General features: G+C 37.5%; 7 protein-coding genes across 7 annotated transcripts; 4 read left to right on the forward strand and 3 right to left on the reverse strand.

Annotated features, from left to right (window-relative positions):
- Positions 1-946: 946 nt before the first annotated feature.
- Positions 947-5,331, reverse strand: LOC108822045 (splicing factor Cactin). Its single transcript, XM_057003923.1, has 13 exons — positions 5,205-5,331; positions 4,514-4,834; positions 4,210-4,301; positions 3,838-3,937; positions 3,622-3,693; positions 3,399-3,461; positions 3,170-3,310; positions 2,928-3,023; positions 2,455-2,739; positions 2,068-2,358; positions 1,798-1,974; positions 1,450-1,716; positions 947-1,360 (listed from the first exon to the last, which is right to left on the reverse strand). Exons 2-13 carry the CDS (start codon positions 4,814-4,816, stop codon positions 1,241-1,243), a joined length of 2,007 nt encoding a protein of 668 aa, XP_056859903.1. The 5' UTR covers positions 4,817-4,834; positions 5,205-5,331; the 3' UTR covers positions 947-1,240.
- A 994-nt stretch (positions 5,332-6,325) lies between these two features.
- On the reverse strand, positions 6,326-8,297 carry LOC108822049 (uncharacterized protein At1g03900). The gene is made up of 3 exons (XM_018595061.2): positions 7,687-8,297; positions 6,783-7,049; positions 6,326-6,680 (listed from the first exon to the last, which is right to left on the reverse strand). The coding sequence occupies exons 1-3, from the start codon at positions 8,188-8,190 to the stop codon at positions 6,615-6,617; spliced, it is 837 nt and encodes a 278-aa protein (XP_018450563.1). The 5' UTR covers positions 8,191-8,297; the 3' UTR covers positions 6,326-6,614.
- A 154-nt stretch (positions 8,298-8,451) lies between these two features.
- On the forward strand, positions 8,452-11,431 carry LOC108822047 (pre-mRNA-splicing factor SLU7-A). Its single transcript, XM_018595058.2, has 9 exons — positions 8,452-8,574; positions 8,996-9,272; positions 9,362-9,778; positions 9,874-10,009; positions 10,092-10,391; positions 10,484-10,700; positions 10,795-10,898; positions 10,991-11,059; positions 11,156-11,431. Exons 1-9 carry the CDS (start codon positions 8,559-8,561, stop codon positions 11,228-11,230), a joined length of 1,611 nt encoding a protein of 536 aa, XP_018450560.1. The 5' UTR covers positions 8,452-8,558; the 3' UTR covers positions 11,231-11,431.
- Positions 11,432-12,758: 1,327 nt separating this feature from the next.
- LOC108821027 (cruciferin CRU4) lies at positions 12,759-15,336 on the reverse strand. Its single transcript, XM_018594074.2, has 4 exons — positions 15,048-15,336; positions 14,369-14,643; positions 13,454-13,888; positions 12,759-13,369 (listed from the first exon to the last, which is right to left on the reverse strand). The coding sequence occupies exons 1-4, from the start codon at positions 15,325-15,327 to the stop codon at positions 12,968-12,970; spliced, it is 1,392 nt and encodes a 463-aa protein (XP_018449576.1). The 5' UTR covers positions 15,328-15,336; the 3' UTR covers positions 12,759-12,967.
- Positions 15,337-17,285: 1,949 nt separating this feature from the next.
- LOC130508421 (fasciclin-like arabinogalactan protein 9) lies at positions 17,286-18,279 on the forward strand. Its single transcript, XM_057003939.1, has one exon. It carries the CDS (start codon positions 17,414-17,416, stop codon positions 18,158-18,160), a length of 747 nt encoding a protein of 248 aa, XP_056859919.1. The 5' UTR covers positions 17,286-17,413; the 3' UTR covers positions 18,161-18,279.
- Positions 18,280-18,951: 672 nt separating this feature from the next.
- On the forward strand, positions 18,952-21,390 carry LOC130508427 (prohibitin-2, mitochondrial). Its single transcript, XM_057003949.1, has 6 exons — positions 18,952-19,107; positions 19,479-19,659; positions 19,751-19,867; positions 20,383-20,553; positions 20,636-20,848; positions 20,961-21,390. Exons 2-6 carry the CDS (start codon positions 19,489-19,491, stop codon positions 21,153-21,155), a joined length of 867 nt encoding a protein of 288 aa, XP_056859929.1. The 5' UTR covers positions 18,952-19,107; positions 19,479-19,488; the 3' UTR covers positions 21,156-21,390.
- A 1,307-nt stretch (positions 21,391-22,697) lies between these two features.
- Positions 22,698-23,365, forward strand: LOC130511919 (monothiol glutaredoxin-S13-like). The gene has a single exon (XM_057009915.1). It carries the CDS (start codon positions 22,784-22,786, stop codon positions 23,252-23,254), a length of 471 nt encoding a protein of 156 aa, XP_056865895.1. The 5' UTR covers positions 22,698-22,783; the 3' UTR covers positions 23,255-23,365.
- Positions 23,366-25,319: the final 1,954 nt, after the last annotated feature.

A 25,319-nucleotide genomic window follows, 5' to 3' on the forward strand; every position in this document is an offset into this window, starting at 1 on the left:
ATCTGATCATGTAGAAGATGTGAGATTTGTTTATATAAGAAATAATACAGCGCAAACTCCGTCTTATATTCTCCATTTTTAGTAGGTTATTTTGTTGGTATATTTAATTAGTTGTATAGGGAATTGTTTACAAATGGTACTGATGTTGATGATCATCATTTAATTTAGTGGTTGTCTCTACTCCTTTTACGCACTAATTTTTCATTTTCAAAAAGCTTCATTAACACATGAATGGTTGTTATAAATATGGAAAACTTGTTATGTTAGTTTATTTACTAACTAAAATGAAACAAAGAATGGTTTTTATTAGTCTAATTATTAGGTGTCACTTTGCGGTATGGTGATATGCTTGTGTAAAGTCTATAAACTTCAGATAAATCTTATATTGTAACAGCATTTCTATTCTCATTCCATAATTTACTGTAAAATGAATTGGAAACTGAAACAATGAACAAAAAATAAAAAATTATTCCATTTATTTTCAAGTAAAATTTGAAGTGAAGACGAAGATACCCTAACACTATTATACATCACATTCGATTCAGTTTAATTGCATGTATTTGGACTCTGGTTTACTGGTTTAGTGAGACTGAAAACTCTCACTGTATAATGAGTATACGAATAAACCAGCATATACTAAGTGACATATCTAAATCGTAATATATATATATGTTATAATTATTTTTGTCTTTGGGGTGGTGGAGTTTGGAGAAAAAGAGACATCGAAGTGGAGATGAAAAGGAAATGAAAGTCGGATTAAATAATATCTTCTACTCCACTACTTAAGTTACCAACAGAATCTTTTTATAAGCATTATGATGTTGAGATCTCAACCTAAACAAACTTCACGACATAACTCTCTTCGTCCCTCGTCGGCAACCAGATATATGATATATCACATTCATGTCTTTTTATTTTTTTTTGAGCAACCTATCACATTCATGTCTACACCCACTTTTCTACATAAACTAATGGACTCACCGATTCACACCGGCTCCAGAATTGTTCCAATCATCAACATCACATTTTGTTAGTAATCATCATTACACCTAACATTTTGAGACCACTCTTTCTCTCTTCTGTTATGTTTGATAATCAGTTTTCAATGAAAATAGTGTAGCATAGTACATATTCTTGATTCATATCTGGTTCCCAAGATCAAGAGTATGTATTGCCATTTTGAACGGACAAGGCTTAATAAACTGCGAACATCGTATTCTCCGGCCAAACTCCGATCAGTTTATCGCCTGTACCGATGTCGTTTAAAGTTGAAGTACAGGTGCAAAATCCCACGCTCAAATGTGCACTTAAAACCTTTCTTGTGAGAATACTCCCATTCTTTGTTCACAATCCGGAACGCCTGAAAAAAAAAAACAAATTGATCACCACGATAACACAGAGAGGTGATGCTGGAAAACAAATACAGAGGTGAGGGTTCGGAGTACTCACAATGTCTTCATAAGGCGGACCAGCATGAAACCGGATTATACAAGTTTCGGAGCTAGTCCCATCTTTTTCTATAGTGTACGTGGGAGCCTTGATCTTATCTACTAAATCTGGATAGAAGATGTTAAACTTGTACCCTTGAACCGTTTTTGGAGGCGGGTTATCGTGATCATAGTGCGTTTGGTTATACTTATTCCACTCGTAACCTGTGTGAACTCGGTTGAAGTACTTCGGTTTTCTTGGCCGGTACTTGTCATGCCACCAGTATACCTATAAGGAGAAGAAGATTTTATTAATATTTCCACTCCGGGAAGAACAGAGAAGATTAGTAATAGTGAGAAATAGGGGTACCTCGGAGTCAAGGTTCACTTCAGCATTAGTGCCAAATACAGCATCACCTTCATCCATTGGTCCCATTGCTTTCATTGCTTTAAACTCCAAGTTATCTTCCACAGGTGCTGGTTTTGAGACCATAGCTTCTTCGATCCGTTTCTTTTGTTTCTCCAACACAATCATTCGTTTCAGTTCCTGTTATAGTAACAGTTATATTTTAGCTCAGAAAAAGTATCAACGACAACAATTCATGGGGAAAAGTTGATTGTAGGAACTCTTGAAGTGTACCAGTAGCTTCTTGTCTTCCTCAGGATCGATTGCTTCTTCACGATCATCACCACGCATAAGCTCTGGCGAAAACGAACCAGCCGCTTCTGCTGCCATATCAGCTTCTTCTTCCTCCGCAATAGGCTCGGGGGAGAATGCTTCTTCATCTGTAAGACTCATATCGTTTATCTCTTCCTCGTTTCCTTCCACCACAGGTGATAAGCGATGATCAACTTCTTCATTCTCTGAACGTTGCTCGAGGCGATGTAAATGTCTCCTCAGCATCTCAGCGTGTATTTCCTTCAAGCAAGCCTATTAGAACATCAAGATAGTCAGTGAGTATGCAAAAGATAGATCCTCTGTTTAGAAAATCTAACACCTCAAGATCATCCGCAAACAAATAAATACCTTTGCCTTGTATATATCGAGGCGTTTAAGAACCGCTTCCCAATACTCCACTACTTTTGCTGACCCAGAACGCAGCTGGGACTCGATGTCCAACTGCAGTTCCACAAGCTCCGAGTGGGTTTTCCCATCAAGAAGTTTCCTCACGTCAGCTTCAACACCAGCGTGTAGTCCCCTCTCTTGAGCAAGCAATTCTGCAGGAGGTTCCTCCCCTCTAACTCTAGCTCGACCCAAAGCATCCCTTTTACGAGCTTCAGCCAACTCCCAGTCGCATACCACAATAAGTGCCTGGAAAATTTCAATGGTATTAAGTACACAAGTTTACTCGAACGCATCATGTATGCACTGTACCCATCAAAAAGAGTCAACATGTGGGTCCATAGAAGATATCAAAATTCCACACATGCACAATCATTGTGCACTTCAAACCTATGAACCACCTCGAATGCCAAAATTGAGACTCGTTGAAGAAATACCTCCCAATACTGTACGCGTGTTGGAGTTGCCCGATCTGAATCCAGATACATTTTGATATCATCACGAAGCTCTTCCATATCTTTAACAGTGAGTCCCTGCATTATACATATCAAGAGTACGTTAATTTTAGTAAAAAGGCGTCACAACAATACTCATTGTTCACTAAAGGACCGAAGTGAAAAAGCTCTATCATAATTAAACACAATATGGTTTTACCATCTAGCATCATCTTTGTAAATACCTTGAAAACCATGTAAGGTTCACTGAGCTCGATATCCATATCATCGGAACCATCCAAGTGCTTACAGAGGACGTCAATTGGCTTCAGTCGTCCTTCACGCAATCTGATTTCTGACCTCACCTTGCTTTGATCGAAATGGAACTACAGATCAAACAAATATATCAAGGAACGTACGCAAAGCTAATATTCAAGAGGATTAATTACAAAAACAAAGAAAACGCAGTTATACCTCATCCTCCTTCTTCTCCCAATCTTGAAACTCAGCTCGTGCACGTTCTCTAGCCAATAATGCCTGCAGAGAATAACATTTTTTAAGTTGATAGCTAAACAGTAATAACCAAATTACAGAGCTAGTTGGTTAGTAAGAAATCAAATCCTACGCATCCTCCCCGACCAAATGATTTTGTGAAAAGATAAGACTTCCTTATATTTTCACATCAAACAATATTTACCATTTCTTCCTCATGTCGAGCTTTCTCTACTGCTCTCTCTTCTCTCCTCTTCTTAACCTTTTCAACCTCTGTCTGCACATTCAACCCAAGTGATTAACTCACAGACCCGAAAGATCATTCCACCATACAAAATAACACATAGTTAAAAGCATCGAGAACATAAATATCTCCTCTCCTCTGTTTTATTTTGTAACCAAGAATGCTTATTGTGCTTACCATCCTTTCCACCCGTCTTCTCTTCTCAGCTTTAACGGAAAATTCCTCCAACGGCACTCCATGATGAACATCTTTTTCAATTTTCTTTCGCCACACAAATCTGAAATTAATAGATTTTCATGCCATGAGAATTGCACTCTTCAAAACCAGGTTACTCACAACTCACAAGTATAAATCTATTACACGAAAGATAACTAACTTTAACAGCCAATGTTCACATATAGAACGAACGGAAAAAAAGGAAGCTGTACCCTATAATTATTATGTACTTGATTACAGCTAGGAATGAGCTTCTACACTCTATAATCCTCCTACATCCTATTCTCCAATTCTAATCATCTACCATTTTCTTAAAAAAGTGATTTCACTTACGTCTCAGTGAGATTAGAATCCCCAAACGGGTTTGAATCATTGGAGTACCCAGACACCGACTGAGTCTTCAGTTTTTTCGCTGCACGTAATGCCTACAAAGAATCAAACAAATAGCAAAAAAATTAGCAACACGTTCCAACGCACAGCCCGCCACCCGGGTTCGAGCCTTGGCCACAACGGATTTAACATCCCTTCCGTTGGGGCGCTGGACCTTCTTCGGGGGATAGTTGGGAATGTGGCAGCCCAGATACCAGAGTTATCAAAAAAAAAAAAAACAAAGTAACATATAACAAGAAGAAAAAACCTTCTTCTGGGCCTTTCTGGCCATATACTCCTTGATCTCTTCCTCGGAGGGCTTCTTAGAAGAAGTTCTCTTCCGACTCTTCCGTCCACCATCGCTATCAGAGGAATCATCATCACTTGAGTAATGGCGTCGACGACTGCTGCTGCTACCGCTGCCTTTTCTCCTCCTGGAACTCCTGGGCGGGGACAAATCATCTGAACCGTCCGAGTCAGAAGAGTAAGACTCGGACTCAGACTCCGATTCATCTCTCCGCTTCTTCTTCTTCGCATATCTATCTCTGCTACTCTTAGCATGAGAACCCATATTTTGAAAAGTTCCCCTCTGTCCAAAGATTACATATAATCAGTCGCTCACCCTTAATTTACAATAACAAAAATATTCAAAGAGAGTCCCTCGAAATGAACATCTAAACCCTAAGTAACACATTCTCCATTAAAACGAAACTTAGTTCTGAAATTCCTAGTGAATTCAAATAACAAGACTGAAGCATATAGAATTAGTAGAAACCAGCGAAATCAGATAACACTCATGCGGTACTCGATTCCCGAGAAAACAAATCCAGATTACGCGATTCAGCTAAGCGAAAAAATAAAAGCTCCTTGTTGAACAACCTCCAACACCAGTAAGGTAACAACCTAAGCGAAAACTATCGACCCAAAGAAACAGCGAACAGAGAAGAGAAAACGCATACCTAAATCGGAAATGAAGATCTGAAATCAGTGGAGGTGAGGGTGGTGAATACGGTGGTGACGAAGGCGCTGGAGACTTCGATAAACTGAATCGAAAGGGCTAATGATATATGGAAGACAAGGTTTATGATTTAACCGGAGATTCTAAAAGTTACTTTACCAATCACCCGGTTGATGGAAAACCGGCCGTTGAAGAGACTTAACGACTGGTTAACATAACATTGGCCGGTTGGCTAACTATATGACTAATCAATTGGATAACTAACCAACATGTTGCTCAAAAAAAAAAAACTAACCAACATTAACACCGGTTAAAGCCATGATGCAGCTCCTGGCACAAGACTGATCAGTCTGTGTTTGTTTATTTATACTTGTAATTTTACTCAAACTAGATTTTGATCCGCGCTTTCAAAGCGCGGATTTATGTTTGGTGAAAATTTTATATAATCACATTTATATAATCCGTCTTGTATATGTATTTATATAATCCGTCTCATATATGTATTTTATATCCAGATTTATGTTCGGTAAAACTATATTATACATGTATTTTTAGGTTTTTAATTTTGAATTAGATATTTTAAATATAAATCAATATAACAGTTTTATAGTTTTGATCGGTGTTTTGAAATTCGATTGAGACCTGCGGTTGAACGGATTACCGGTTGATCAAAGATAAATTCAGTTCGGGTTTGAAAAAAATAATAATTTAAAAATCCAATAAAAACCACTAAAATCGAAATCCAGTTACCGGTTGAACCACTGGTTGAACCAATAAACAATTTTTATTTTTTATAAATAATTTTTGTTAGATAGTTGGGATTATATTTAGGAAAAAGCGGTTTAAAACCAAACCATTAAATAGTTTGAGAAAAAACGATGCAGTTTCAAACATGTCCGGTTGGAAAAGTATTAAAATGATGCAATATCAAACACAGAATAATCACATACCAAAATTGAATTAGGAAACTGGTGGTTAATGACAAACCAAAAACAATTAAAAAAGAAACCAATGCAAAATGTCCAAAATATCATTAATGAATACAAAAGAAAACTCTTTAATAGGGGTAAACAGAGTAAAAATCCAAATGTGCTTGTACTTTAATAGTATAGATTTGGAACATGTAACAATCTTCTCATTTGGAAAACATATTAAAATCTCGAGATTCAGCAAATGTAACAAAGATGATTTGAAAAAAAGGAAAAAAAAAAGATATTACAACAGGAGTGTTGGGATAACAACGAAAACACACATCAATTTACCATTAAACATACATTATATTTGAAAAAAGACTCAAGGTTGCTGTTTGTCTTGGTGTCTAGTGTCTTGCCTCTAGTGTCTCATGCTCTCAAGTCACAAGAAGATGAAGCCGGACGGGTCCAAGACCTTAGATTTCACACTCCTTTGTGGATCAGAAAGCTGCCCAACCTGCAGCTCCCGTCGGTCCTGATGATCCCTTTGTTGAAGGAAGATTCTTCTGCAGAGCGAGTACACACCAGAATGAAGGGATTCAGTGGGTTCAAATCTCGTTTTTTTGGTTGAGTTAAGATGCTATTAAGACAAAAAAGGTTTTGCTTACCTTGAGCTGAGATAGATCAGACAGAGGATCGTTCCTGCGTCTTGTGTTATCCGCTGGTTCCTTAGAAGAACCGTCAGATGCAATCCTTGAAGCGACAGGATCGTTTGGTGGAGGCGGTAAAGGAGACCTGAGTTTTATAGCAGCATTCGGTGGTGGCGCAAGTGCTAGAGGTTTAGGCTTCCCGTTCCCTGAGAGAGCAGCTGAGAGCATCCCAGTTCCACTTGTTGTTGGTTTGGCCTTCACGTTGATTCTTATGGTTTCACCTTCCTTCAAACCCATCAAAACAAGTTAAGTTTCAAAGGCAGATAAACTAATATGAGCATGAACTCCACAAAATCAAAAGGTCACACTATCTACTACCATTAATGAAGACACAACGAGCAAAAATGAGAACTTTTGCAGCAATAAATTTGATTCCACGACTTAAAACCCAGGACAAGACATTAAAATCATGAGCAAGAAACTCCAATTACATCAAAAACCATTCTTTTTTTTTCTTTAAAATAAAGACTATTATAGCCTAAGGATCTGGTCGTTCATAATGAGTTTGAAGATTTAAAAGTGGGACATTCGCTCGTTTGTGCAACAAAGTATTGACCAGAGACTCAGAGATCAGAAATCACCAACACACACGGTGACAGTGACAAGATTACTCATTATAATATCTGCACGAACCATAACATTACAGGAAATCTAAACACCAATTACACTAATAATCAAATTATATCTGTGATCTAGTCTCATTGTTTCTAATCTTATTGCAAACGATGCATCGAACAACTCCAAAGAAGATACGAACAAGAGCAGATCTACTTGACGTATCTGAACGAATCACTTTCACATTAAAATTTACTAGTTTATCTTAACTAGGAAAGCTATTACGAACACAGATCGGTGTGTGTACCTTCAATCTGTGATTAACGGCGGGATGGATATCAATGTGATCGTCGCTCTCACTCGTCTCCCCACTCTCCTTCTCCTTCTCCCTCCTCACATACTTCTCGTGATCCGACAGCGCCACGTTGAAATCGAACGCCTCGTTCCTCTCCGCGAACCCCAGCCCGATAAACGCGTGCTTCCCGCGCCCGTCGCCGATCCTGAGCACGAAGTACCTCGACGAGTCGAGCGACGGCTCGACGGAGTTCTCTCTCCTCTCCGGATCCACGAAACACGCCGCGAACAGGTCGCCGGAGCTCGAGTCCTCGAGCCGGATCTCGCATCGGTCTTTGCAGGACACGACGCGGAGCCTGCCGGACCAGATCTTATCGGACTGGAGCCACTCGCCGCACTTGTATCCGCCGGACGTGGTTCGCGGCGGGATCTTGTATACGGAGACCTCGCGCACCACGAGGAGTGTGTGCTCGAATGTCTCCTCCTCCTCCACGCCTTGTTGCTCCTCGAACGACATTGAATTCAATTCTCGGAGATCAAAATCTCTGACCTCTGATGAGAAGACGAGAGTTATGGAGAGAGACGTGTGTGAAGCTTTTGACGAATCGTTGCGGACTTTTGAAGCGTATACGAACCTTTTTTTATTTAATTTAATTAAGGAATTATCCTTAAGAGATTTAATTAATTGCTCTAATCATAATAATCAACTTAATCACAAACCGATGCCGGTTAGTAGTGCACCGCCTTATGTTAAAATCAATATAAACCGCTACTCGCAAACGATGTCGTTTTGGTGATATTTTTCACCTTATCAACCTTGTTTCCTCGCACTTTTATATCTCTTGTTGCCTGAGAGAGGAGTCGAAAGATAAACATTCGATAACCATGGCGACGGCTTCAGGTACCGATTTGATTTAGCTTTTTCTTCTTCTACGATTCCGATAGATCTAATTGAAGCTGGGCTCTTGATTTGGTTGCGTATTTTTCCTTTGGTGGTCATGAATCTCGGTTCCGATAATCTAATTTCGTATTTTATAATCAGAAATTAGGGTTAGGAGTTCTCGTATCGTTGGTACCCTTCTCATATGGTTTTTGTTAGATCCAGTTTGAGATTCTTAAATTAGAGTTTGATTTAGAATCTCTGATTTATTTTTAGATTTGGTGGTGTTGTTAGGTTAGTTTTGATGATACGTTCTCTGATTTTGGGTTTCTTGTAGTTCTACTGGTTTTGATTTTGGCTAATTACACCAGTCTTGTCAATTTTGTTTGAAGTTCCTTGAATGGTTGTTCTGACATTTTCATGGGTTTTTTTTTTCTTGCAGTTGCTTTCAAGTCTAGGGAAGACCATAGGAAGCAAATCGAGTTAGAGGAGGCTCGTAAAGCCGGGCTTGCACCAGCTGAGGTAGATGAGGATGGAAAGGAAATCAATCCTCACATTCCCCAGTACATGTCCTCTGCTCCATGGTATCTCAACTCTGAGAAGCCGAGTCTGAAGCATCAAAGGAAATGGAAGAGTGATCCCAATTACACTAAGTCATGGTATGACAGAGGTGCAAAGATCTACCAGGCTGAAAAGTACCGCAAGGGAGCATGTCAAAAGTATGTATTTTGTAACCATGGAATAAAATTGTTTTTTTAGTTATGAATTTGTTTCAGTGTTTTTCTAACTTTTTCTCTTTATTTTAAAGCTGTGGTGCGATGACGCATACTGCGAAGGCGTGTATGGATAGACCTCGGAAGATTGGAGCAAAGTACACGAACAAGAACATTGCACCCGATGAGAAAATCGAGAGTTTTGAACTCGACTATGACGGCAAGAGGGACAGATGGAATGGGTACGATACTTCAACCTACCACCGTGTGATAGACCTTTATGAAGCAAAAGAGGATGCACGGAAGAAGTATCTCAAGGAGCAGCAGATTAAGAAACTAGAGGACAAGAACAATAACCAGGAAGGTAATGATGCTGCAACCAGTGATGGGGACGAAGAAGAAGATGACTTGAGGGTCGATGAAGCTAAGGTTGATGAGAGCAGGCAGATGGACTTTGCAAAGGTTGAGAAACGTGTTCGAACAACTGGTGGTGGTAGTACAGGAACTGTAAGGTATGGTCTACTCTTTTTCTACAACCACAAAATATCATGCTTAATTGGTGTTTTTATTTGATTCACTAATGGTGTAACTTTTTTCTTAATTTCAGGAATCTGCGTATCAGAGAAGACACAGCGAAATACCTGTTGAACCTTGATATCAATTCGGCTCATTATGACCCTAAAACTCGATCCATGCGTGAAGACCCACTTCCAGATGCAGATCCCAATGATAAATTTTATTTGGTTAGTTGTAATTCATCGTTATTGTATCTCATATTTTGATAATCTAAGATACTAACCATATTTCTCTTTACTATCTATCCAGGGAGATAATCAGTACAGAAACAGTGGCCAAGCTTTAGAGTTCAAACAGATGAACATCCACTCATGGGAAGCATTTGACAAGGGACAGGACATGCACATGCAAGCTGCTCCATCTCAAGCTGAGTTGCTCTACAAGAATTTCAAGGTTGCAAAGGACAAACTGAAGACTCAGACAAAGGACACAATCATGGAAAAGTATGGGAATGCTTCTACAGAAGATGAAATTCCAATGGAGCTTTTGCTTGGACAGAGCGAAAGACAAGTTGAATATGACCGAGCAGGGAGGATTATAAAGGGACAGGTACGGTTTATGATAATTGCCTTCTCATCATGTGGTATTTTGTGCCTTTAAGTTGAATAAATTTCATTCTTAATACATGTTTTTGTACACAGGAGGTTATACTGCCAAAGAGCAAATACGAGGAAGATGTTCTTACTAACAATCACACTAGTGTTTGGGGCTCGTGGTGGAAAGACCATCAATGGGGATATAGATGTTGCCAGCAGACGATTCGCAATAGTTACTGCACAGGCTCTGCTGGTATTGAGGCTGCAGAGGCTTCCCTTGATCTGATGAAGGCTAATATTGCTCGCAAAGAAGCATGTGAAGGTTTGTGTTGTTTGATTTTGTTTGTTTGCATACATTTTTGGTTTTGTTTGTACGCCTGTGCTAACAAAACAATGAATGTTATTTTGGTGATCAGAGAGCCCAAAGAAGGTTGAAGAGAAGAAGATGGCCACTTGGGGAACCGATGTTCCTGAAGATTTGGAATTGAACGAGGAGGCACTTGCTAATGCTCTTAAAAAGGTAAGAAGGCCGTAGACTCATTTCATATTTCTCTTCTGTCAAGACGTTTTTATGTCTTGCAGACGTATCTGATACGTATACAATAAGTGCAGGAGGATGAGCGTAAGAGAGAAGAAAAAGATGAGAGGAAGCGCAAATACAATGTCAAACACACCAACGATGTAATGATCTTATCACTCATCTGATCACTCTAATAGCATCGAATCATATACTTAAATTTGAACGGTTGCTAACCAAAATCTCACATTTAATCGCAGGTGACACTGGAAGAAATGGAAGCTTACAGAATGAAGAGAGTTCACTACGATGACCCGATGAAAGATTTCCTCTGAAAAAAAACGTTTCCCGTTTGTCCTGTATTACCATTTTAGCCTGAAGAAAACTTATTACTTTTGCATCTGTTTACTCTCAACACTTGCGGTGGAAATAAACGAACCTTATTACATTTGGATCTGTTTACTCTCAACACTTGTGGTGGAAATAAACTAAAACGTTGTATCCTTATTTATTTCATAGACTGGAAAATTTAGCTACATCATAAGAAGCAAAAGCTTAAGAGAAATTATGCTAAGAAGCAAAAGCTTAAGAGACTAATTATGATTTTTTGTTGCACCTCGTCATGATTAGCAAAGATATATAAATTAGAGGAGACTAATTATGATTTTTTGTTGCACCTCGTCATGATTAGCAAAGATATCTATCTTATTAAAACAGGAACATTACAACTTCTTCTAGGTGGATTTTTAAAGGTGGACCTCATATATTTAAATTAAATATCTCATTTTTTATATATAATACGTACCATAGTCTAACTTTGCATTGATGTATTTCGTTAAATACAGTTCTTTTCTTTGTCCATATTCCATATATGATTTTTACATTTATTACATGTCGATTTAAATAAGATATATACTAAGAATACTAAAAATATTAATCGTTCTATAATTACCCTATACAATTCATTTTAAATTGATCAGTATATTTTCATTGGCCATATTAATTTTATTAATACGAATAACATTAGGTAGATAAGTCATAGACACATACATAAATATATGACTATTCTTATAACTACGTTGGGCATAATCTACTTTCTAAAACAAATAACACATAGCTTCATATATTGTATAGAATATAGTAATATTGTATAGTATATACTTATACAATAATACTAAAAACAAACCAAACTGAAATATAATATATATCGAAAAATGCTTTGAACCATTACACACAAAATATATTAGACCTCAGAGATAAATTCACTTTGAAATTACGTAATAATTATTTTAAAAATTAAATTTCGTAATGTACAAAAAAATATAAGTTTTATATAAAATTTTGTGTTACAATAAAAAGACACAACTCGCGTTTGCAAAGTGTTATTTTTTTACATACGAAAAACAGTTTTGATATTGTTCTTTAAACACAAAATTGAATTATACAAACTCAATACTACATAAAACTAAACAATATAGAATATATTTTAAAAATAAAACCCGTGTGGGTGTGCATATGTTTATATAATATATAAATATATTATGTTACACGTATTTTCATATAAATAATATCTCAATATAAGTTTTGTATGATAAATGTTGAAAATACAAAATATATAGCACTATATATTTTAAATAATATAGAAAAAATCTACTTTACGTTATCATAAATTTAAAAATCAAATTTAGTAATTAAACACATTGCTTATTTAAACACATTAGTATACATTGTTATTTATCAAAATTTTATATTAATATAAATTGCGATCATGTATAACATTTAGTAAAAACAAAGATAAAAAAAATTGACTCCCGCTCGGTCGAGCGGGTCATGATCTAGTATAAATTAGAGGAGAAAAAGTCTAATTATGATTTTATTCAGCAAAGTGTTACATGCCCGTGTCAACTACGATCGCTTCTATATACGACGTTCGTTGTTGTACACTAGGCGTCCTTAAAAACTCAAAAACAAAACAGTTGCCTTAAAGCGTCGAACTTCTTTTGTACATTATTTTTTATCACAAACCGTACAAAACCGAACATTCAGACGCTGTTCCGTCACTAACTCATACTTCAAGCCTCGACCCTAGGCACTCCATAGCCCATAGGACCACTGCTATGAGTCAATGTTGTCTCAAGGGTGTTAAATTTAACACGTCTAGCTTCTTGGGGTGAGATCTGATACCCATTGGATATAACCTCGAGTGGTAAACCTCTCATGACTGAGGTACGTCCGGCGAGTGTGTTGATCTGTGCGTTGTCGTGGCTCTTGAATTCGATCCACTGGAACTGTTGGCTTGTGGCACGTTTCACGACCGCGAAGCCTTGTGGCACGACAATTAACTGTCCCTTAGAGATCTCTTGGTCGAACACTCTTTGCCCGTTGTCGTTCACAATCTGTAAATGAGCCTTCCCGTTTGTCACGTAGAGTGCGGCGTTTGCGTTCACGTTCCATTGAGGCAGCACCATAGCGTTCTGCGTTATTTATCCAAATTGTCAAATTAAAATTTTCTTAACATGTCAGCACAAAATTTTAAATAAAAGTTTCGTGGAGGTTACGTTACGGATGGAGCCACGAAGAGCGCTAAGGCGGAGGAATCTGAGGATAGGGAGATTGTAGCTGTTGAGTGTGCTGATGTATCCGAGCGATGGCTTGTACACGTCAGCATCCGACGGGTCATCGAGGTTTTCGGTGCATCTCATCGAGCAGAAAGTCTCCTCCAAACCATTACCTTCTTCCTGTGGTTGCTGACCGCCTTGGCCTTGGCCTTGTCTCAAGGGTGGTCTAATGACGCCGAAATGACCTTGGACCTTGACGATGTTGCCACGGTTGACTTGCTGGTTCTGGAGCTTTTGAGCAGTCTCGACAGGGATTTTAAATGCTTGAGCCAAGATCTCAGGTGCGAAGCCGTTGAAGATGTTGTTTTGTTTCTGTTGCTGGCGGCCTTGTAGCCATTGCTGCCCTTGTGGGTTGTTTCCGGCTAATAAAAACGGCTGCAGTTAAACATAAATTGTGATTATTGGTTTTCGGTTAATTATAGGGCGGGGGATTAAGAATGAAGATTTAAAGCTAATACTATCTGAAACGATTGAGTTTATCAATTTTAAATCGAATAAAAGGGAATAAACTAAGAAAAATAGATCGACTTTTAAACTAGATGATAATGATAAAGAAATTATACTAATATAATGAATATCTTCTATATATTTTTAGAGAGTGTTGGTTAATGTTTGTTTATTGCAAACAAAAGTAAGTACACAAACGAACCCAAAAACCATATTCATTATAGGTTTGAGAGTCCTATAGTTTCCGACATAAAATGAAATAATGTTTTTGTTATGAAATGTTCTGTTTATCAAATAAATTCTAGTTCCAACTTTGATATATCGTCGAACCACACAAACCGAAAAAGTGTTCACTCCTAAGGAGTAGAAAGAAATAGTCCTCGTGTTTCTTTTTTTGTTAATACTTACTCTGAGGTTGCGGTCAAGCTGGTTCTGGTTGTTGGCGATATCAGCGGCTGAAACAAGAATGAGAGGCTCATTTCCATTGTTGTAGACCCACTGAGCCACACCAGCTGGTGTCGCTATGGTGTCACCGCACCGAAGGTGCTCTACTTTCTGGTGCATGTCACGGAAACCCTGACCTTGACCCTCGCTTTGACCTTGGCCCTGGCCCTGGCCAAATACTGGAGAGTCCATGAAAGTCTCGGCGCATCCAGGAATCACTCTTCCCATTAGACCTTGTCCTGTTTTATTATAACAGAACAAACATTTTTTAAAAATGTTAAAAAATAAAAATTAGAGTGCTCATGAAACAGAAAACTATATGAATAAAAGAACACATACAGAAAATCTGGTAACACAGTATAATTTAATATGTTTTTTTTTTTTTGTAATCCAGGGTTCCCCGCTTCGCGGGTCAATCCCTGGGCCCGGTCAGGCAGCGGTCCACTTCACCCGGGAGGGTATTAACCTGGGCCGAAGCCCAGTACCACTAATGGTGACATGGAAGAGGCAGTTCGCCTCCGGCTGGCGTCGAACCCGGGAGCATGACAATTGGCCCCCAAAGCTCTAACCAGTAGAGCTACCTCATCCCGTCAAATATAATTTAATATGTGAATCGACGATTTATTAGCTAAAGGAAACGCACCGTGAACGACAAACGTGAGTTTGCCGGCGTTCAAGAAAGTTGGCAAGTAAAGACCCTGAGGCTCAATGACGAAACGCTCAAAGGCGAAGCCAGAGCAACGGAGCTGAGGTGCATGGTGGTCCCACGCCTCGATGCGACCACCCTCGCTCTTGATGATCTGACTCGGCTCGAGTGCATTGAGTTGATCGAGCTGGCACTCGTTGGGCCACTGCTGAGCAGTGAAGCCATGGAAGAGGGTCAAGAATGTGAAAAAGAAGGAGAGAAGAGAGGTTGGACCCATATCTTTTTTTTTTACTTTACTTGTGAGTTAAGCTTGTACATTTGCCTGCATGGAGTTTCGGTATTTATAGGAGATTTTGTTGTTCAGCGTGCCTTTGACACCATAATTCAGTTCTAATATATTTTTCCTAACTCTGTTAAAAATACAAGAATTAATGAGGTTTTAAAAGTATTAAACGGTCTCGGCTAAATAAATTTGTAATATGATTGGTTTGTTACAGTTTTCGTTTGAATTTTCTTTTAGCGAAATATTAATTGAATTTGCAAGGAAATGTATTATCTGTTTGCGTTCAGTAAGGTCTTGGTTATATTTAAAGATCTATCGAGGTATAAAGGAAAATGAAACCGGATCAAGATCTTTCAGAATTATAGTTTTGGTAAGGTTTAGGTTTAAGACGGGCCGATTAATGAAAATTGGTATTGCTAATCGGAATGACACTCAACATGCATTATGTTTTCTAGTTTGTACACTAATTAAGCATGTTTTCCGAGTAGGACATCATATAACACATTGGCAAATTAGCTTTTATATAAACACACACACACATACATTTCTATAAAGTAATGTAACTAATTCCCGTTGTTGAGATTTAGAAAGTTATATGTCATACTTTACGAAATTATTAAAGATTATTCTAATCAGGTGATTAATCATTAATGTGGTCTTTACATAGAAAGTAAAATATATCTCTGTGGATTATGAAATCACTATTACGAGTGAAAGAGAGAATTAGGTGACTTGAGCTTATGATTTATGAATGGAGAGAGTAGACAATAGACACATATCAAGTTGCATGGCTCATCAAAGTGCATGTTCTTACACATCAGCTTCGATGTCATATAACATTTTTATTTTTAAACTTTTAATCAAGTAAAACACGTGAGAGCCACGTGATGATGTGGCGGACGCGACGAACCGAGCGTGACGAGTGTATGGCTGCATGCTGCTCAGGTGCCACCACTTGGATGCTTCTTTCTAAAACTTGTTCTGTCTTCTTCTTCTGCGTTTGTAGGGGAAAACTTGGTCTTCCATTGAAGATGGTGATGTCTGGGCCGTATTTATAAATCGCTCCATTATAAGCATTCCACACAAACTAATGTCTAACGTAACTAAACCCACTATCAAGGCCCAATACAGCTCTTGGTGGAACAAACTATTAGAGAAAGCCCACTATCTGGGCCTACTCAGACAAAGCCCAGTGGAGAAACGCAGCCCAACTCAAAGCCCACAACAGAACTAAAGACTGCGTGCCGTTTCGTCTAATAGAAACTGTATGCACTTTATATAATTGCAAGTGATGAGGATATTGGTCTTCTTCCACTCTTCCACATGCCAGCTCGTGCTTCCCAGCTGTCACTTAGTTGGTCCACTCATTTTGTTCTTTTTTACATAACACACATATATTCTTTTCTACATATGAACATGTCTACGCATCTATACATATTTATACAGTGTATTATAATGATGTCTTAAAAAAAAATGTTTTGTTATTGCTCCATTCATTTCTCATAGATTATAAATTCACTAGTCAAAATTTACTGGTAACAAAAGATTCTTATAAAACCTCAGAAGTTTTATATTTGATAGTTTCTGAATTAACTTCTTAAGATGATATCATCTAAAATAGAGTTGACGTTTATGAGCTCTCTATTGGTAGAAGATTTTACCTTTATTAAGGATCATTCATTTTTTCCCCGTCTAATTCTTATCCTGATTTTCGTCCACCCTAAGTTGTGTTGTGTAACCTTATCTTAATATCTCCTATAAAAACTGTATGTAAATTCGAATTATTCACTTGATCCCCATTACATGTGCTGTGGGCTCTATCAACCGATCCACCACCTCATATTGTATTTTTAATATAGTTATATGTTTTGAGAATAATATATCTTAACGGCTATATGTACATATACTATTAATAATATGATCTCTCTGAAACATTATTTTTGTCTTTAACATTTTGAATTGACTTGGCCATCTCATTCCAACAAAGTCACAACTCATCACTCCTACATTATACTTCCATATAAACCATTCGCTTCCACTTTCATAACCACTCTTCAGACATCAAGTAAACAAACTAGCAATGGCTATCACCCGTCTAACTCTAGCTCCTCTCCTCCTCATCGCCGCGGTGCTTCTCTCAACGGAGACATCAGCTCAGCCGGCAGCACCAGCTCCAGGCCCTGCTGGTCCTATCAACCTCACGGCAATCCTCGAAAAAGGCGGTCAATTCACTACTTTCATGCATCTTTTGAAAATCACTCAAATCGGTAGCCAAGTGGACACTCAAGTCAACAGTTCATCCGAAGGCATGACCGTGTTCGCTCCAACGGACAATGCTTTCCAAAACCTCAAAGCCGGAACTCTAAACAAGTTGAGCGCAGACGAACAAGTCAAACTCATTCTCTACCACGTCAGCCCCAAATTCTACACTTTGGACGATCTCCTCTCCGTGAGTAACCCGGTTAGGACTCAAGCTTCCGGCCGTGACAACGGTGTTTACGGACTTAACTTCACCGGTGAAGCTAACCAAGTCAATGTCTCAACCGGTTACGTGGAGACACGTGTCAGCAATGCGTTGAGATCACAACGTCCTCTCGCGGTGTATGTTGTCGACATGGTTTTGTTGCCTGGTGAGATGTTCGGAGAGCACAAGCTTTCCCCGATCGCTCCTGCCCCTAAATCTCCGACCACTGGGGTTTCCGATGACAACACCAACTCCACTAAAAAGGCTCCTGCGTCGGCAGATAAGTCAGCATCTGGTGAGAGGAGAGTTGGACTAGGGTTTGGTTTTGGACTTGTTATCTTGTGTTTGAAGTTTATCTTCTGAATATAATTGTGATCGTTGCATTGTATTTGTTTCTGATGATTCTATCCGGTTTGGGTTATGAAATTTGTTCATTAAATTCCATGAAATGAAATGTGAGATTATTGATCTACTACATATAACATTCGTCTATATATATATATAGTTGTCATTAGTAATGTCTAATGTGTAAGTTACCTTGATTCTACTTAAATTCGGTATACTGACGAAGAACACTTGATTCACATGTAATGTTTAAGTTAGAATTTCTTCCTCTCTAAATATAAGTTACTGATCTGAATTTATACCAATGATAGTACTTATGCGATGCTTAAACATGTTAACTCTACGTGAAAATCGGAGCAAAGAACGGTGGTCTTGCTCAGGAATAGAATATGCTTATCCATTCGTATATTATTTTAAAAATGGATAGAATAGAATATGATTTTGATTCTTTTATTTGTCCCTCAGATCCTAAATAATAGCAATCACATGCGATTACTAGACATGGACCATATAGCTCTTTGTTGGTTTGTATGCTATTATTTGTCGATCAGCTTTTAGATTAGTAATTGACAAAAGAGGGACAAATGAATTCAAAGAGATGTTTGATTACGTTCTTTAAAATAAACCGATAAGTTATAAACCAATTGCAATCTGCAAAGGAAAACTAATGTAGTGAGAGACGGACTGTTTTCATATAAATCACTGGACAATGTGCAAGTTTTTTCTGTTAATAGTGATTTATTGGGCCTCATGAGTCAATATAACACACATAATGGGCTTATTGAGGCATAACTAATGACTAACGAGCCTAAATATACAAGGAGTTAATTTGGGATATATCAAGAGTTCAGGTGGTCACTTGTGTTTTCGCAATTCTAAAGCCCTAAAGCTTCGCCGACTGACTCAGATCGCAATTCTAAAGCCCTAAAACCCTGACATCGCCGGTGACCTAGAGCTGAGCTAAGGTGCCTCTCTTTCTCTCTGGATTATCCATTCGTATCTCTGATTCTTCACTGTGTGGATTCCGAGAAAGTTCACGCTGTGCTTAATTGTCGTTTAGTTTGATAATCTTTGCGTGATTTTAGAGATATAATGTTCATGTGGTGAAAAACTCGTAGATCTGTTCTCGTTGCTTCGACGATCTGTCATTACTGAGTCCTATTTGATTAATGGTCAAAGGCTCGATCGATCGATTTTAGCTTAAATACTGTGATCTTCTCGATTCATGTTTCTATCGATATGTTATACTCCTTTGAATCTTTGTATTTAGCTGCTGAACAAAACGGTTCTATAAAATCTCAGTGCCATGTTGATTGTTTTAATCTTTTTTTGGTAGGTCTTAAGAAATGAGTTTCAACAAAGTGCCCAACGTGCCTGGATCTCCAGCTCTCTCTGCGCTTCTTAAGGTCAGCGTTATTGGTGGGCTCGGTGTCTATGCTTTGACTAATAGCCTGTACAATGTTGAGGGTGGACATCGTGCTGTCATGTTCAACCGATTGACTGGTATCAAGGAAAAGGTTTTTTGTATTCCTTCAACTTATAGTATATTCTATGACTAGTTTCTTTGAAAAAATGTGAGTTTTACTCTCGGATTTGTTTTTTTTTAAGGTTTACCCGGAAGGAACACATTTCATGTTGCCATGGTTTGAGAGGCCAATAATCTATGACGTCCGTGCACGACCCTATCTTGTGGAGAGCACCACTGGTAGTCATGACCTTCAGATGGTGCGTTCTGCTTTTTCTTCTGCTTCTTTCTCTTCTTTTTTTGTTTGTGATATTATCTATGTCATGCTTCATTTTCAAATGGTGTTGATGAATGTCAAGCTATGGGGGTGTACTAGGCGTTATTCCTTTTGAGCTTATTTGGAGATCCTTAGATGCAGCATGAAAACCATGTTTTTAAGTTTGGATATGGTTTATGCGGTTTAGAGCTATTGGCTGAGTTTCAATTTCTCTGTTATAGAGTATTATATGACCTGTGTGAGTATATGGATAATGGCCTAAAAAAAGAAATGAAAAAAAAACTGTTGACTGTTATATCTTTTTCTTTTCCGTTTGTTTTGTTTTGTTTTGTTTTGTTTTGTTTTGGCTTCACTCTTTAACTATTGAATGAGAAACCAATCATACCTGCTTTCGGATGAGTTTACATAAGCTAGAACAGAAACTAACATAGTGTCCCTGTTTTTGTTTTCCTTAAAGATATTGCTGTGTTTCTGATATTCTTGTTTGTTGTTGCACAGGTGAAAGTTGGACTTAGGGTTCTCACTCGTCCCATGGGTGACCGTTTGCCTCATATTTACCGAACCCTAGGCGAGAATTACAGTGAAAGGGTTCTTCCTTCCATCATCCATGAAACCCTAAAAGCTGTGGTGGCTCAGTACAATGCAAGCCAGCTGATCACCCAGAGAGAAGTGTGTAACTCAACATTCTTCTTGTACAATTTGTTCTACTCTTTTGCTCATAACTGTAGAGACTGTTTTTACTCTCATCTAGGCTGTGAGCAGAGAGATACGCAAGATTCTGACTGAGAGAGCTTCGAACTTCGACATTGCCCTTGATGATGTCTCCATCACGACTCTCACATTTGGCAAAGAGTTCACCGCTGCAATCGAGGCAAAACAAGTCGCTGCTCAGGAAGCTGAACGTGCTAAGTTCATTGTGGAGAAAGCTGAGCAAGACAAGAGAAGTGCGGTTATCCGTGCGGAGGTAAACGATAATTGATCTTCAATTGAAACCTCATAACAGAGATTATAGGTCTTGTGGGGGGGGTGTCTCTGCTAAAAGCATTAGATGTGATGTGTGTTGATTCTTTTTGCAGGGAGAAGCTAAAAGTGCTCAGCTTATCGGACAAGCTATTGCAAACAATCAGGCATTCATAACTCTGAGAAAGATTGAAGCTGCGAGAGAGATTGCTCAGACCATTGCACAATCAGCTAACAAGGTCTACCTAAGCTCCAATGATCTGTTGCTTAACCTCCAAGAGATGAACTTGGAGCCTAGCTCTAAGAAGTAAAATAAGTAAGTTCCATCCACTTCTATCCTCCTCCTAAACATGGTCAGTGTTTTTGACCAAATGACTATGTTGCCCATTATCTTGGTTGATCGGATTCGCTGCTTTGGACAGTGGTAGTAGTTCATCATGTTCAGTTGAGCTGATTTGTTTATATTTTCTTGTGTTTTCCCGGAAAATTGATGGAGCTGAACTAAGAGAAAAATTAATAATAACAAACATTTTTTTTCTATGGTTAGGTACATGCTTATAATCCTAAGATTACTTGTTTGTTATTTAAATGTTCTTTTTCCTCAACTAGTTTGTTGCCAACGTTATCTACCTGTAGAAAGATAATCGGAGAGAAAAATATTAGATGCATACGTATTATAAGATTCGTATGAGCATAGGAACATGGTCCCTTTGTATATATATAATGACGCTATGCCGGCGCCACCATGATACAGACGTCTTTTTCTTTGTATTTATCTTACCGGTGATTTCTATGGGTGACGAAACTACGGCAAAATTCTCGGTGACGTCAAATTTAAAACAAAAATTTTTATTTAAAATTTTGACCAAGTAAAACTCCTAATTTGTATATAACCGAGGGCTGCTTCTTTATGATGTTCATGTGTATTACTAAATTAATTTTGAAGAAAGAAAACAGCTGGACTTTATTGTTGTTAGAGTAACAAGTAATTCAAAATAACACGCGTTGTAAATGAATTAAGAGACACGACTTGCTGTTTCGTAAAGCTAAAAAGAAACATTATGTGGTTATTAACACGGTGAGGGTCCCTCTTCTGCATTTTTTGGGGTTCTTCTCAGCTGTTTCCTTTTGACGAAAGGGGTTGTTAGAATTTTCCACAGATTACCACGTCATCAACGAGGCTTTTGTGGAGTTCGTGACGTTCATGCAATGTATTAGGATCAAATCTCTCTCCAGATTCAACTGGAACATAGTTACATAAAATACGAATTGTTATCTTTATTTCTTAAAAACAAGTCATCGTCATGACGTAATAGAGATGATCTTAAAATCTAATGGTCCATACAATGATTTGCATTTATCCATTGGCGTAACCATATGCCAAGACAACTGTAATTGTGACATAAGTCGAAAACAACTAAAGAAATCTGTTGACGTCAGCCTTGTCGTAAGCCATTTACTGTGTCATCGTCATCAATTATTTTTCTGAAATAAACTATATCGTGCAAGTCAATGATTTTCTAAATTACAATAGGTTAGAAATGACATTACGTTATAAGATAATGATAATTATACTCTAAAATAAGGAGTTGTCGCATTTGAGTTCCGACAATGAGTTCAAAATATGTCTTTCAATCCGAAGTTGATTAACACTAAATGTTTTTAAAAATATTTGGATGATTTACACTCAACATTAATGAATAATCACAAGTACAGTAATAGATATGTAATTTAGATACGGTGACGTTGCTTCGGATATTATGAATTTATGAGAATACTATTACACATGTTTACGTTGACCTCAAAACGAAATTCTCTATATAAATTCTTTATCCTAATCTCTTACCAATCCATCCCAACTAAACAAGACTCTCTCTCTCTCTCATCTCTTGTCTCTCTTCTATCTCTTTTCTCTCTCTCTTCTCTCTCTAAATCAATTATGCAAAAAGCAATAAGACCATCCGAGTCATCGTGGACGAAGACCACACCGGGCAGCATCTTCCGTCCAAAGAATGAAGATAAAACATCATCATCATTATCATGGCTAACATCATCACCATCACCACAAAAGACACCATTTTCAAGCACTAAGAAATCAAGCTATAACGTTTTGGTGATGGAGAATGCTGTGGTGGTGTTTGCGAGGAGAGGCTGTTGTATGGGACATGTGGTAAAAAAGTTGCTACTGACACACGGCGTGAACCCATTGGTCGTTGAGATTGATGCAGAAGACAACAACGATGACAATATCATCATAAGTGAATTGGGTAAAACCGTAATTAATAAAGAGAACTTACCAGTCATGTTCATAGGAGGAAAGTTGTTTGGAGGATTGGAGAATCTGATGGCCGCTCATATTAATGGTGATTTAGTGCCTACTCTCAGACAAGCAGGGGCTTTATGGCTTTGATTCATGATTTTCTTCCTAGTCTTTCTCCTTGTTGCATTATTTGTTATATGTTTTCGGTGATGTTTCAAACTATCTGAATTTGTAACTAATGTTATGTGATTCGTTTGATCATAGAGAAACACATAAAATTATAAAAGCACAAAAACACAATTTTCTTGTAATTAACAGCTCTTGAAATATGTATTTGTGTATAATAATTAACAAGTCAAATAGTATCCTCCTATCCAACCAGTAGCCAATTTTGAAAAGTCAAAACTCATCATAAACTTTGGCTTTTCCAAGTCAAATCTGCGCTTTCTACTTTGGTTTCACCAAGGCGCTCATACGGTTTCTCCGAGCAAATGATCCTCAAAATCAAGCTTGTGAGCTTTTGATAAGGTGGTTCTCATCGTGTAAGAAAAACAACTAACAGAGTAAGTAATGAACCAAGTATTAAAATGATACTTGATACTAGGTTTGATTTTACAAGTAATAAAATTTGTCATTTATTAATTGTCAGACTAATACTTAAATTTCCAAGACGGGTGTACAAATTAAATACTCCCTCCGTTTCACTTTATTTGTCGTTCTAGACTTCGGCACACAGATTAATAAAACATTTAATTTTATATATTTACTAGATAAAAACTTCATTACCAATACACCTAACCAGATTTCAACCAATAGAAAAATAGAATAGATTAAAAAGTCAATAAATTTTGCATTGAAATTATAAAACGACACTTATTTTGAAACGAAAATTTTGCTCCAAAACGACATCTAATTCGAAACGGAGGGAGTAGCAAGTTGAAGTCACTCGAGTAACGAGTAATAGTGCCCGGCACTAGTTTTCGTTGAATCTCTTAGTGAGTGAAATTGTTAATCTGGTAACAGTGAGTTGTTCAAGTTCATCTTTGACGTTAATTAAAAGCTTTGCCATTTAAATTTTGTTGAACAGCCTCGTTGTGGCAGCAATCTTGACAAACATAATACGACACTTTAGATTAGGCCTTCACAGCCCATTATTGACATTTTAATACTGGCCGAAAATGATAAGGGCCCCATAAAAGCTAAGAATTTATATCCCGTCCAATTCTATTGCATTTTGGTTAAAAACTTAAAATCAAATGGAAGAAATGTTCGTTCATAAGAACAAGTCACAGGTTGCTAAACAGAAATTGTGGATATACAAGTCTTTAATATCTACGAAGGTTTTTCAACGTCGAAAGTTTTTTTCACATACATTATTGGTCGATAATGAACAATCACTACACTCTTATGTATGAAGTTCGAACTCCACAATGTCCACATTATGCAATGAGTACTACAAAGATAAGTTTTCCTTTTTGTTTTCTCCGGAAGCGTAAGAAAATGAAAAAAAAAATAGATTATTTTCTAAGATATTTCTTGAATGATATGTGCAGATTCTGTCAATTCATAAATTTGGTACGCACGCATATACGTCTGAGTAGTGCTAATTTTTTTTATAATAATAAATAATGGTATTAAAAACTATTAAGAAATCATACAAGTGCGTGACATATTTGATTTTAACTTATATTAAGAAAGACCGCTTTTCAGTAATTATCATCAACTTTTTAATATGCTTTTTACAAGCTCAAATGCATCTACGAACAATTATGGATGAAGGTGGGCCAAGTTTTGACCGTTTGGTAGCAATATAAGATATTCTTACTAGTATTTTCCAATCTTTATCCATATATGTAACATGAAAATGCCATATGTCCTCATCACTCAATGATTTGTTGTGGATCACTCAAAACAAAAGTAATGGGGATTATCTTCTTATTATATGACTTGCTTAGCTAAATTTATGGTTAAATTACATAAATAGAACCTGTTATAAAAAATTGTATAATATTTTAGTAAGGTATATATGTCGTTGCAAAACAAGCAAAATTTAAAAGATTAGAAAAGGTTTAGCTGACCACTACTGGCTGCATCGTAAAGCATATTTTTTTTTTTTGCTAAGAATTTTTTTTTGCTAAGAGTTGTAAAGCATATTAATTTTGAAGTCATAGAGACTTTTATTTTAAGTTTTGATATCGTGATTCATGAGAATCAT

Source organism: Raphanus sativus, chromosome 1 (genome assembly GCF_000801105.2).
Source record: "Raphanus sativus cultivar WK10039 chromosome 1, ASM80110v3, whole genome shotgun sequence".
Taxonomy (NCBI): Eukaryota; Viridiplantae; Streptophyta; class Magnoliopsida; order Brassicales; family Brassicaceae; genus Raphanus; species Raphanus sativus.